The sequence below is a fragment of the Euprymna scolopes genome, chromosome 19 (assembly GCF_053919585.1).
Source record: "Euprymna scolopes isolate OS-2025 chromosome 19, ASM5391958v1, whole genome shotgun sequence".
Taxonomy (NCBI): Eukaryota; Metazoa; Mollusca; class Cephalopoda; order Sepiida; family Sepiolidae; genus Euprymna; species Euprymna scolopes.
The window spans coordinates 71,810,467-71,824,647 of record NC_136500.1 but is presented as its reverse complement, the minus strand read 5'-3'; the positions used below and the strand labels follow the sequence as shown (position 1 = coordinate 71,824,647).

Here is a 14,181-nt window from a genome sequence, read left to right as displayed (position 1 = left end):
ATAGAATCAGTAGAAGTCTGTTTGTTGTTTTTACGGTAGTTTTTTCAAATGTCAGAACGGTGCGTTGGTCACGCGGAATTCACGTTAGGGTTTGTGTTCCTTGATAGAAACGATGGTTGAGTTTGAATAAAATAAATACATATTAGATACGTTTGAAGCCAAAACAACGCATTATTAAAAAATAAACATATATTTATTTTTTTGTTTGAAATTTATATTGAAATTTATGAATATATTTCATATATATATATATATATATATATATATATGAAATATATATATATGATATATATATGAAATATATATATATATATATATGATATATATATGAAATATATTTATATATGAAATATATATATATATATGTATATATGAAATATATATATGTATATATGAAATATATATATATGAAATATATATATATATGAAATATATATATATATATATGAAATATATATATATGTATATATGAAATATATATATATATATATATATGAAATATATATATATGTATATATGAAATATATATATATGTATATATGAAATATATATATATGTATATATGAAATATATATATATATATATATATATTTCATATATATATAGTATATATGAAATATATATATATATATTATATATATGAAATATATATATATATTATATATATGAAATATATATATGTATATATGAAATATATATAATATATATGATATATATATGTATATATGAAATATATATAATATATATGTGATACATATTATATGATATATATATATGAAATATATATATATATATGGAATATATATATATGAAATATATATATATGAAATATATATATATATTTCATATATATATATTTCATATATATATATATATGAAATATATATATATATGAAATATATATATATATTTCATATATATATATGAAATATATATATATGAAATATATATATATGAAATATATATATATGAAATATATATATATGAAATATATATATATATATATATGAAATATATATATATGAAATATATATATATGAAATATATATATATGAAATATATATATATATATATATATGAAATATATATATATATATATATGAAATATATTTATATATATATATCTTCATCAGTATGTCTTTCTTTCTGTTTTCTTCTTTTTTTGTCATGTTGTTGGAGCATAGAATTTGTTTATTTTATAATATTGCGTTGTTTTGGCTTCAAACGTATCTAATATGCATTTATTTTATTCAAAATCAACCAGCGCTTCTATCAAGGAACACAAACCCTAACTTGCGATCTTTAGTTGTTGGTTTTATCAACTGAGCTATTTAGACTTTCTCATAAATAGTGCGTAACCCATTACTTTAACTAAATAATTGATTGGTAGCTTTATGATTTACGCCATGCTTCAAAGTATGAATTCAAACATAAACGATAATAAAAATAAATAAATGAATGAGTAAACATTATTAAAAGCGTTTGAAATTATTTTAATAATCCAAAATAGTTTACTTTGCTTTAAGCACACACTGGCAATAAAGCAATTTAATATCATTCAAACACGGTATTGTTCGATTGTATTGTTAAATGGCATTTTAGTTATTTAGAACTGCTTTAAAGCTTCGCCGCTCACTCATTTTTCGACCAAATTTCAAACATTTATTACAGTACCTTCTCAGCTATATTGTGAAAAAAAAAAGAAAAGATTGTCAACTTTCATTCAGTCAAACAGAAGTTATGATGAATTACTGGTGTTCAAAATCGTAAAAATTCGCAAGGAGGTGAGTGACGTTTTTTACTGGGTTCCAAAGAAACCACGTCGCTTCAGAGACTACTGTTGCTACCAATTCACCGCTCTCGCGAAAAGAGAAGTAACAAGTGAAACAGAGAGAATGAAAGAATGAAATGGAGATAATTGGGGGGTGAAATGGAGATAATTGGGGGGGGGGTATTGAAAGCAGACGAGTGGTCTTCATTATTATTACATATGTGTGTATATTATGTTTATGGGGGCAAAAACATAAGACTAAAATTAAACAAAGAACAAGTGAATTTACTGGAAAAGAAAAGGACAAGATAATCTAGTAAAAATATAATAAAGTTATAATTTAAGGTATTGCAGCATTAATATTTTTTTTAATTCAATTTATAACATTATATAATAAAGTCTTAACGCTGCAATATTTTAAGTTAAAATTTATTATATTTTTTACGAGAATATTTTTTCTTTTTTCTTTTCCAATTTTAACAACTAGTGCTTTACTTTTCCATGTTTAAGCTTAACCATATTACTTTTTGTGCTCGCATTTTTCTATTGTAATTTTATATATTTGAACTCGTACAGACCATAATTCTAGGAATCAAAATAACAATTCTTCATCTACTTAAAACGTCTAAGACATTACCATTAAAAAAAGAATTGGAAAAAAAAAGATATTACTTATCCATTTTTCTGCGATTAATCATACAAATCACGTGAATCAGCATACTCAGGAATAAATAATAGAAAATCCACTGTTTAATATAAGTAATATTGATATTGGGATCTACATTTAAAATATTGATATTGGAATACACATTACAAATATTGATATTGGAATACATTTAAAATTTTAAACTATTAATATTGGAACACATATGAAATTTTTAAATATTGACATTGAAATACACATTTAAAAAATAAAACTATTGTTATTGGAATATAAATTTAAAATTTAAAAATATTGTAAATGTAATACACATTTAAAATTTTAAAATATTGATATTGGAATACAAATTTTAAATTTAGAAGTATTGATAATGGAATACAATTTTTTAAAAATTTGAGATATTGATATTGGAATATAAATTTTAAATTTCAAAATTTAAAATGTTGATATTAGAATACAAATTTAAAAGTTTTAAAATATTGATATTGGAATACACATTAAAAATTTTAAGATATTGATATTGGAATATAAATTTTTTAATTGAAAAATTTTAAATGTTGATATTAGAACACAAGTTTAAGAATTTTAAAGTATTGCTGGTGGAATACACATTTAAAATTTTATTAAATTTTATATTGGGATATAATTTTTTAAATTTAAAAATTCAAAATGTTCATATTAGAATACAAATTTAAAAATTTATGAATATTGATATTGGAATTCGCATTTAAAACTTTAATATATTGATATTGTTATACAAATTTTAAATTAAAAAAATTAAAATGTTGATATTGGAATAAAAATTAATTTTTTTTTAATATTGATATTGGAATACACATTTAAAAATGTTTAATATTCATATTGGAATACACATTTAAAAAATTAAAAATATTCATATTGGAAAACAAATTTCAAAATTAAAAATGTTGATATTGAAATACAAATTTTAAAGTTTTAAAGTTTTGAAAATGTTAACGTTGGAATACTAATTAAAAATTTAAAAGTTTAAAAATGTTGGTATTAGAATACAAATTAAAAATGTAAAAATTAAAATGTTCACATTGAAATACAAAGTAAAAATTTTTAAATGTTGATATTGGAAAATGTATTCCAAATTCAAAAATGTTGATACTGGAATTCAAATTAAAAATTTAACGGTTTAAAATGTTTATATATTAATATAAATTTAAAATATAACGGTTTACAAATGTTGATACTGGAATTCAAATTTAAAACTTAACGGTTTAAAAATGTTTATATTTGAATATAAATTTAAAATTTAACGTTTTAAAAATGTTGATATTGGAATACAACTTCAAAATTTAACATTTAAAAATGTTTATATTGGAATAAAATATCAAAATTTAAACATATTGATATAGGAACACAAATTCAAAATTTTACCTGTTAAAAAGACCAAACAAGTGCAGATTTTTTTTTAAATAAATAAATATATTTATTAAGATTTAGAAAAAAAAAACAACTTGGATTATCCTGACGAGGATTCTTTTTATGAATCGAAAATTTGATTTTAATAAATAAATATATCTATTTATTAAAAAATATCTGCTCTTGTTTTTTGTTTTTTTTTTGTTGTTTTTTTTTTTAAACCGTTATATTCAGGATTATTTAGACGTTTGCGTTTTCACGTGAGATAAGTTGAACAAAACAGAAATTTCTAGTAAATAAAAGCAATTTTTCAATCATTCTATTCGAATTTTATCGCATTCATAATCTTGTAATTAAGATGGCGCTTTTGTTGGCGAAGATGAGACAAGAACAGAAAATTATATGAACTTCAGGCTATTTAATTAAAGTGAAATACTAATCAAATACGACCTAAGATGGGAGATGTCGCTTAGGGCATCTTTCCCTACCTTGACAGAGTACTAAATCAACTTCATAAACTAGTAGAGGATCCGTATTATATGGATTCTTCGGACTACTGTTCTTATCTTGAGTGTTATTTTTACAACGTTTCGGTTGATGTAACCTCAAACCTTCTTCTTAGATCGACCAAAATGTTGTGAAAACGACACTCAAAATGAAAACAGTAGTCCGAAGACTCCAAATAATACGAATAACCAATCCTCATCTCAAAAATTCAGAAATCGTAGTAGAGGATGATTTCTATTCTTAATACTAGTCGATAACTCCGCCCTGGAAAAAAAGAAAATATCATGCACCAAGTAAATTGATCAAGTATTGTTTTATGTTTTTATAAATAAAATCATTTTTAAGCAATTAATAGGAAGTCATAGGCATTACAATGATATACAAGGCTGATGCTAAACTATTTCTAAAGAGTAAGGTTAAGGAGGATTTAATCGGTGATGAATTTCAAAATGGCGTTGTGAGATCGTCGCTCGTCGCTTAACCACAATATTCTATTTTCTTCTCTTTTAAAATAAAATCATTTGATGAATTTTCATGATTTTTTTTTTATGAATGCAATTTTCTTTTTGTCACGAGTATGAACATTATAGATATTTTTCTTTATTTTAGTTTCTTTTAGGTGTGGTTTGGACGGGGTGGGGAAGATGGAGAAGCATCCTATTTCTTCTCTACTTGCCCTTTCCTACTGAAAATACGTCGCTAATCTTTCTATACTCTACCGGTACTTCCATGGCAGGTGCTCGACTGAGATACAATCCCTGAGTTTCTCCTGTAAACCTTTCACGGTAAGAAACTGTCTATCTACCACCATTGCAAAGAACTTTCCTTTAATCTTCCTTATACCAAAGAGGAAAATGGCTTAATCAGAGATAATCGTAAACAATTTTTTAAAATTTTCATTATCACATGACCCTTAAAATCTGACTAATTACCTCCTCATTTCTCAATCTTCTAGGCTTGCCATATATGTATCGATCATAACCACATTGATCATCGAAGTATAGTGACATTAAGCCTGGCTAGGATCAGACGGGTGACCGTTTTGGAATACTGTGCTGTATGTATAATTCCTCATGAAGATGAACGCCTCTGCTTTGCACAGTTCCAGATCACTCTTGGGCAAAGTGCAGCACCTGTTAGCCTCCCTCTGATATTCTGGAGGGTTATCAATTGTGGAAAAGGCAACACGATGCTTATTCAAATGAGCACATACGGCAGCAATTAAAAGTAAAGAAAATACAGAAAAGTTTGTATCACGTAGATATCAGGCACGAATGAATATCAAATATTCCAAAAATCATGTAATTTGATCAAGCAGATTTTTTTTATTCAAGGAAATCAAATTTTACAACTGAGCAAGTTGTAGTGTTTTCGTCGGCCATGATTAAATCCACTGAAATAAAGAGAGGCAACTCAAATCGAAGTGTGGAGGTAAAAAATCAGCTTACATTCAATACAATTTAGTAGTAAAACCGGTAAAAACTTTGACTTTCTTAATTAACAAAAAAAAAAATACTTGATCGATTTACATAATTTTTGGAATATGACATCTTCGTTCTGTAACGAGTATGCACATCATACAAATATTTCAGTACTTTTTTTTATTTACTTTTAATTGTCGCTATGTGCGCCAATTTGAATAAGCACCGACAACACATCTAGAAAAGGGATGACTCTGTTGAAAAACGAAACTGGATAGGGGGAGCCAATTAGCTCGATACGACAATCTTCTAGAGACGGTTTACAGAATTAATCAATTTGTAAACTGAAATTATTTTTTCTTAAATTTATAAGTGTGTGTGAGAGAGAGGTGAGGAGAATAATAATATTGCTATATTATTATTATTATTATTATTATTATTATTAATAACAATAACAACAATAATAATAGTAATAATAATCATAATAACAACAATAATAATAACAATAATAATAACAATAACAACAAAATAATAATAGTAATAATAATCATAACAATAATAATAATAACAACAACAATAATAACAATAATAATAATAACAATCATAATAATAGTAATAATAATATTAATAATAATAGTAGTAATAATAATCATAACAATAATAATAATAATAGTAATATTAATAATAATAATGATAATAATAGTAATAATAACAATAATAATCATCATCATAATATAACAATAATAATAGTAATAATAATAATAATAATAATAATAATAATAATAGTAATGATGATGATGAGGGGACAAGGAGGATAGAAGTACGGAGTAGGAAGATCACTAACCAGATCTAACCTGGATGAATGCAAAGATTACTAGGACTTTGGGGAAGCTGACTGCCATCCAAATTGCAGTAAATAACAATGGCCGTTACCAGTGAGAAATCAATGGGAAGCGGCTGTTGAGATAACTTAAAGTTGTTTGTAAAAGTTTTCGAAAGAAGTAAAGAGTACTGGAAATCAGGGGAGTCTTGTAACCCAGACTCGAGGGAACACCACCAATAATTAACAGGGAGTAATCTCTGATGATTACCTGTATAAGAACTCCTAGTGAGTACAAAAAAATAAAAAATAAAAAATAATGATGATGAGAAAAATAATATAAAAGTAAAGAGACTTCTTGTTGACTCATAAATAATTAACAGAACTTTATAAAGTTCTGTAATCAAAGTAGAAAAATGGCATCAACGGGGCACGGGTACATATATGTACTTATATATAGAATTATATTATATCATATATATATATATATATTTAATAAGTCTCAAGAAAGGCTGCTCTTGTGAAAATTTTCAAACGACATATTGTTTGAATTCGTCCAAATGGTCTTGAAACAATTGTAACTAACAATGAAATACACTTTTTGTTGCTATCAGCCCATTTCTTGAAGCCTTGGTTTTTGTTAAAACAGTAGATGAACGCTCAATTATGAAATATAATAATTTTGTAGCTTACGTTTTAAGTCATCTCCTTTTTGGCTTAAATTTATTGGTATATGAACGATTACTGAATTATATAAACCCAGTATAATTCGGAATACTACAAATTAGACTATATATATATATATATATATATATATATATATATAGTAATTTATAAAATATATATGGCGATTAAGCTACACTGAATATTCTGCGTTTCATCCAACTATAGGATTCGTCAGGCTTATGCGCATAAGCCTGACGAATCCTATAGTTGGATGAAACGCAGAATATTCAGTGTAGCTTAATCGCCATATATATTTTATAAATTACTAACTAGCTCTACCTACGTATTGAGCACTTTTGAAGTAAATACTTAAAGTTTACGCATAAATCTATACTTTCGTATGCGAATAAATGAAGTAGTTATATGATATATATATATATATATATATATATATATATATATATATATATATTCTATGTACACATTCTATACTAGCGGGGGAGGAGAAGGCTTGCCAGGTCGCAAAATACGCTTAAATATATTTTAATTCATGCAGATTTCGTATTTATTATTGCAGAGTCAATTCTCTATTGAGTAATATATTGTACCTAATATACAGAAGTGATTTCAAATGTTTATAAAAATAAAGACTTAGATGCCATCAACTAGAATTGAAAGATATTTAGCACTCCAACCATGTTTCCGTCGCTGTAGCTAGCAAGAGATAGGTAAAAAAAAAAAATAATATCAAACAACTTGAAGAAATGAATTGAATTTGGGCATGCGCAGAAAGAAATAAAAAATATGTTCGCAAATTGAAATGAACAGTTTGCATTTCAACTTGCCGATGTATGTACGTGTTATTCACATATAAAAACAAATATTTTACTTGTTATAAACCATCCTTGGTGAATGATTACCATTTCCTGTTAATTTCAGTGTTATGTGATCAGTAGTTTAAGAGTTTATCGGTTAAATATTTACATATAGACAGACACATATGAATCTAATGCCATATATATATATATATATATATATATATATATATATATATATATATATATATACATGTATAAGAATAATTTTTATTTAATTATAACTATTAAGTCGCTTTAAGAATACTTAAGGCTGGCCACTGTCTGATCTAAGAGGTAGTCAATTTGCTTTTATGCAACGTTTACGACTTCCATCGTTCGAACACTCTAGATTGTATAATGTCTGCACCAGAATTGTGCGTTGATTAGTTATTTATTCTCTTCATTCTTGTGACAATTGTTTGGTTGCCCGGAGGTAAAAGCTTAGCTTTTAGAAATAAAAGTGGGCTTCATGGCTGCGTTCGAATCTCCTGACTGGCGGGAATTGTTATCTCCTACACTGATGATTGCGTAAGCATGAAACACTAGATTCTCTAGATATCAAAGAATAATTATTTAATATGTATATATAAGTATATATATATATGTATATAGTCATCCACATACAATACTGTTTCGCTGCCTCAAGCCCGGATCGAAACCCGACCGCCCAAATGACAGCCAAGGCTTCTCACCATTACGCTATACGGCTGCTGCTGTGTGAGTAATGAATAAATGATGTTTTTTTTTACATTGTCCAAATACCTCCGTTCAATTTGTTTACACAAAGAGCGTCGCTTAATACGCTAATGGCAGCTTGTATATCACTTCCCAATATGCTCAACTCAAGATAGGGAGCATTATATATAATATATATTAGTGATGGGACGATTCCAAAATTTTTCCCGATTCCAATACAATTACCAATTCAGTTTTAAATTCCTGATTCCGATAGTTACCGATTCCGTTTTTTTTTTTTTTTTTTTTTTTTTTTAAATCACTAAATATTTAGCTATAGAGTTGTTTTTCTTTAGATTACCGTAAAAAGAAAAAAAACGTGATATATTTTCGCGAACGTAAAAATACACCTGTGTGGGTGATCTATACATTTTTATATTGTTTGTAGCTTAAAACCAATACATATTTACCATTTTATCTTTATTAGCAATAATGAAAAATGAAGTTTTAAACAAAAACCAACCAAGTAATAAACAATTGCAAAACTCGCTTTTGTTATTGGAAAGTAGGCAACATTTTCTCCAATTCCGATGCATTAAAAGTTCCGAATTTCTTTCTTTCTGAAGCCGATTAATCGTCCCAACACTAGTATATATATATATATATATATATATATATATATATATATATATATATATATATATATATATATATATATATATATATATTAGTGTACATCATCATTTATGTCTAGATATGAATGCATAGGAAAAAGTAGATATAGTCTATGAAATGGTTATGGCAATCGATTACATAAGTAAAATTTGCATAAAAAGAAATATGTATTTTTTAACGCAGTCAAAAAAGCAAATTATTTTTGTTTTATTCTACTTACATTGTTGCCAGATTTGATTCCTTTTATACATTTCAGGTGTTATTCGCCGATCCATGGCAAATGGATGAATTTGTAATTTCCTTTTAGAATTATCCGTGGTTTCTATTAATAATGTTTATTTTTTCTTTTTTTTTCTTTTTTTTTAATAAATCCTTGACGCGGTACAAAATGAATAAAAGAAAATGCAACGAAAAAAAAAAAAAAAAAAAGAAATAGTAAATAGTCAATAAAAACCAAAAAAAAAAAAAAAAAAAAAAAAAAAAAAAAAGGGGGGAGAGAAAAAAACGTTAGAGTAAAAGATAGACAATGTACATTTTTTCAGCCATTTTTTTCTCTCGGCATTTTGGCTTCGTTCGAGAAAGTAGAATGAAAAGACAAAATAAGAGTCGCCTTTTTCTTATTTTTCTTCCGATCAGAAGTCTTTTAAAAACGGTAATTCCGATGCTTTTTCATCGCAGCCCGTACTAAAAATGCTATCCAATAAAGCACTGCAGGGAATGATAGATTTTTTTTTTCCTTTTTTGTTTTTCTTTTTAATCAATAAGGACTTCCTTCGTGCAAAATTAAGTGTGAAAGACCAATCTGCCGGGAAGAAGATCGGGAAGTCAAAAGAAAAAGAAAATGTGTTTCATAATTATTATGCATCAGCGAACGAAAAAGTGGAATCAGAGAGAGAGAGAGAGAGAGAGAGAGAGACGGGGGGAGGGGGAGACGGGGGGAGAGAGAGAGAGAAATGGAGGCACAAAGATATTGAGAGAAGGGCGTGTAGAACAAATGGCCTTTGCAAAAGAAATTTGGGGAAGACAAAGAGATTAAAAAGTAATTAAAAATTTAAATGAAAGAAATTTAAAATACGAGGAAATAAAAAATTCAGAAATAATAATAATAATAATAATAATAATAATAATAATAATAATAAGTATATATCTAGGTTTATGAGGGCAAGTTGTATGATAGAGTCTCATATACGTCTCCAATGTACCGTTCTGATTTGATATGACAGATGCTGTGAGCGGATTGAAGAAACGTAAAAAGCCAGCGCAATTATTTTAGATTCTTCGACTTTTCCTTTAGCTATCTCTCTTTCTCCCCACTCTCTCTCTCTCTCTCTCTCTCTCCTCCCCCTCTCTCCCTCTCTTTCTAGATTAATAAAAAAGAAAAAGGACGCATTAAAAACTCTCTCGCTCACGCTTTCTTTTTCTCTTCGGCTCTCCCTTCCTCCTTTCTAGATTAATATGAAATGAAAGAATAAAGAATTCTTGTTATTGTAATCCTTTTGTGATGAGTAATTTATTTATTTACTTTATTTTTTTTTTTTGGCGGACTGTTATCCTCATCTTCATAATTGTTGTTTCACGACGTTTCGACCAACTATTTCTCTGGCCTTCGTCAGGTGGAATGCTGAGTCTCTTAACTGTATCCTCAGTAATTACTGCCTTCCGTAGTTTTGTTCGTCTCAGCACATTTTGGCCAACTAAGCCTCTGGCCGGCTCTGGGTAGGATTGGAACCGCTATCTTAAAACAATGCTCACCTGGAACCGTAAAGATTCAACGGTTGTACCCACTGCACTACAAGCCCTAAAGTGCGATAAAGGTTGGATTTTTTGGTCTTAAATATCCAAGTTTTTTTCGTTCTTATCTGGTCTGGCATCATCGAGTTGGTACCGAATGGTATATTATTACTCTATTATTGGAATCCTTTTGAGGTGAGTAATTTATGTATTTACTTATTTATTGATTTATTTATTGATTTACTTATTTATTTATTTATTAATTTATTTATTAACTTATTCATTTATTTATTTGCTTATTTATTTATTTACTTATTTACTTATTTATTTATTTATTTACTTATTTATTTATTTACTTATTTATGTATTTATTTACTTATTTATTTATTTACTTATTTACTTATTCATTTATTTATTTACTTATTTATTTATTTACTTATTTATTTATTTATTTATTTACTCATTTATTTATTTACTTATTTACTTATTTATTTATTTATTTATTTACTTATTTATTTACTCATTTATTTATCTATTTATTTATTTACTCATTTATTTATTTATTTATTTACTCATTTATTTATTTATTTATTTACTCATTTATTTATTTACTTATTTATTTATTTATTTACTCATTTATTTATTTACTTATTTATTTATTTATTTATTTACTTATTTATTTATTTATTTATTTACTTATTTATTTATTTATTTATTTACTTATTTATTTATTTATTTATTTACTCATTTATTTATTTACTTATTTATTTATTTATTTATTTACTCATTTATTTATTTACTTATTTATTTATTTATTTACTCATTTATTTATTTACTCATTTATTTATTTACTGATTCATTTATTTACTTATTTATTTATTTGCTTATGTATTCACTTATTTATTTACGTACTTATTTATTTATTTATTCACTTATTTATTTACGTATTTATTTATTTATTTATTTACTTATTTATTTATTTATTTATTTACTTATTTATTTATTTATTTACTTATTTATTTATTTACTTATTTATTTATTTATTTACTTATTTATTTATTTATTTGCGGACTATTATCCTCATCTTTTAGTTGTTTTACAACATTTCGGCCAACTATTCCTCGGGCGTTGATCATACCGACCCGATAATGGAAGACCAGATAAGAACGAAAAAACTTGGACATATAAGACCAAAAATCCAACCTTGATCGCCCTTTGATGCAGTGGATGGAGACGTTGAATCTCTACGGTTCCAGGTGAGCATTGTCTGAAGATAGTGGTTTCAATCCTACCCAAAGCCGGCCAGAGGCTTACTTGGCCAAAAACGTGGTGAGACGACAACTATGGAAGGCAGTTAAGAGACTCAGCATTCCTATCCCGTCACGGTTTACCACGGAGGCCAAAAGAATATTTGGCCGAAATGTTATGAGAGAACAGCTAGAAAATGAGGATAATAGTCCGAAAATAAATAAATAAATAAACCTAACAAAACAAAGACTCTCACGCTTTCTTTCTCTCTTTCTCCCTCCCCCCCTCTCTCTCTCTCTCTCTCTCTCTCTCTCTCTCTCTCTCTCTCTCACACTCACTTTCTCTGCATCGCCGTCTCTCTCCAAAATAATAAAAAGGAAAAGAAAGAAATACATTAGAGAACATGACAGAAAAACGAAATAAAGACCCCCCCCCCTCTCTCTCTCCCTCTACCTACCTACCTACCTACCTACCTACGTATCTCTCTATCGCATGCATCATATGAACTCCTATGTGGGTGTTTTTAAAATGTATAAGTTCTTTTTACAACTTCAGGAGAATTTCGTTTTGAAATGAATCATTGTCGGCGGAAGGAATTATTTGTGTCTAACGTTAATTACAACAAGATGGATGCGCGTCCTTCGACTTTAAAAAGACAAAAATAATAGCAATTCCCTTTGATATTCGGTGAAAACATTGTACGCTTACTCGACAAAATGGACGCTTCACAAAGTTGAAATCGTCCAGTTTTTCATAACGCTTTCACAATTCTTCCATTCATTCAACATCACTTTTTCCTTGACCAGGCGTCAGACTTTTCTTTTTGATATTTTGCCAGCTCACTCTTCATTCCGCATGGGTCAGCAGGTCAACTGTCTCCAAATTCCACTCTACCCGGTTTTAGTTAATTATTTGCCTGCAATCGTACCTTGGCCAGTCAACCTTTCTGTGATTCAGCACTTCCGCAATTAATTTTTACCAAAAAAAAATAATTTTTAGTAAAGAATGGTGGACCACTCCAAATATCAAAATTAGAATTCTAATATATTTAAGTCTATCTGCTTTATTTTCGCTAATTCTATTTTTATTTGCCAAAGAAATGCGTCAATTTTAAACGAATCTATCTATCGATATAATTATAAAAATAAAATGACCTTATAACGCGTGTCGTAAGCCAACATCCGGTTTACGATTTCCGGTTGCTCATGCGTACATAAACAAATAATCAACGCGAAAATAAGACGTGTTGTTTTACTGTTTTTTTGTTGTTGTTTTCTTTCGCGTTTAAATTATTCAAATAAACAATTGTTAATACTTTCTGCATTTTTTTTTTACATCATTCATTTCCGTATTACGTTTAAGTTATTTTAACGCAATTTTCTTACAAATAAATCTACTTTAACCCGTTGACAACAATACGAGCATTTTACAACGGCGATTTACCCACCGCCTTACTTTTTTGTTTTAATTTATTCTCCATTTTTTAATCCACCTTTCTTAAAAAATATTCATACATTTACCAACATAAAGAAATAATCCCGAAAATATTTTTTTTTAATTTGCGTTACAAATGAATAATTAACGTGACAATAAAACATATTGTTTTACTGTGTACATTTTCAGCGTTTCAATTGTTTTTTTCCGCGTTTAAATTAAAAGATATATCAACATTTGAATTTAACTTTAAGTATTACGGTATCTGTTCAGTGCACATTTACCTATAAGTACGGCAGACAACTTATAATTCAATGGCTTTAAGT

General features: G+C 26.9%; 1 protein-coding gene across 11 annotated transcripts in view; it reads right to left on the bottom strand.

The window, feature by feature from the left end:
- The window catches only part of LOC145303663 (protein still life, isoforms C/SIF type 2-like), a 1,026,311-nt gene extending 1,014,817 nt beyond the window's left edge, over window positions 1-11,494 (bottom strand). For 7 of the 11 annotated variants that reach the window (XM_080145246.1, XM_080145250.1, XM_080145247.1 and 4 more), the window contains exon 1: window positions 9,663-11,494. In XM_080145246.1, coding sequence (XP_080001372.1) covers window positions 9,663-9,717 — 55 coding nt within the window. In that variant the 5' untranslated portion in view covers window positions 9,718-11,494. The remainder of the gene's footprint in view (window positions 1-9,662) is intronic. The other 4 variants (XM_080145253.1, XM_080145254.1, XM_080145256.1 and 1 more) reach the window with 2 other exon arrangements.
- Between the last annotated feature and the right edge of the window lie 2,687 nt (window positions 11,495-14,181).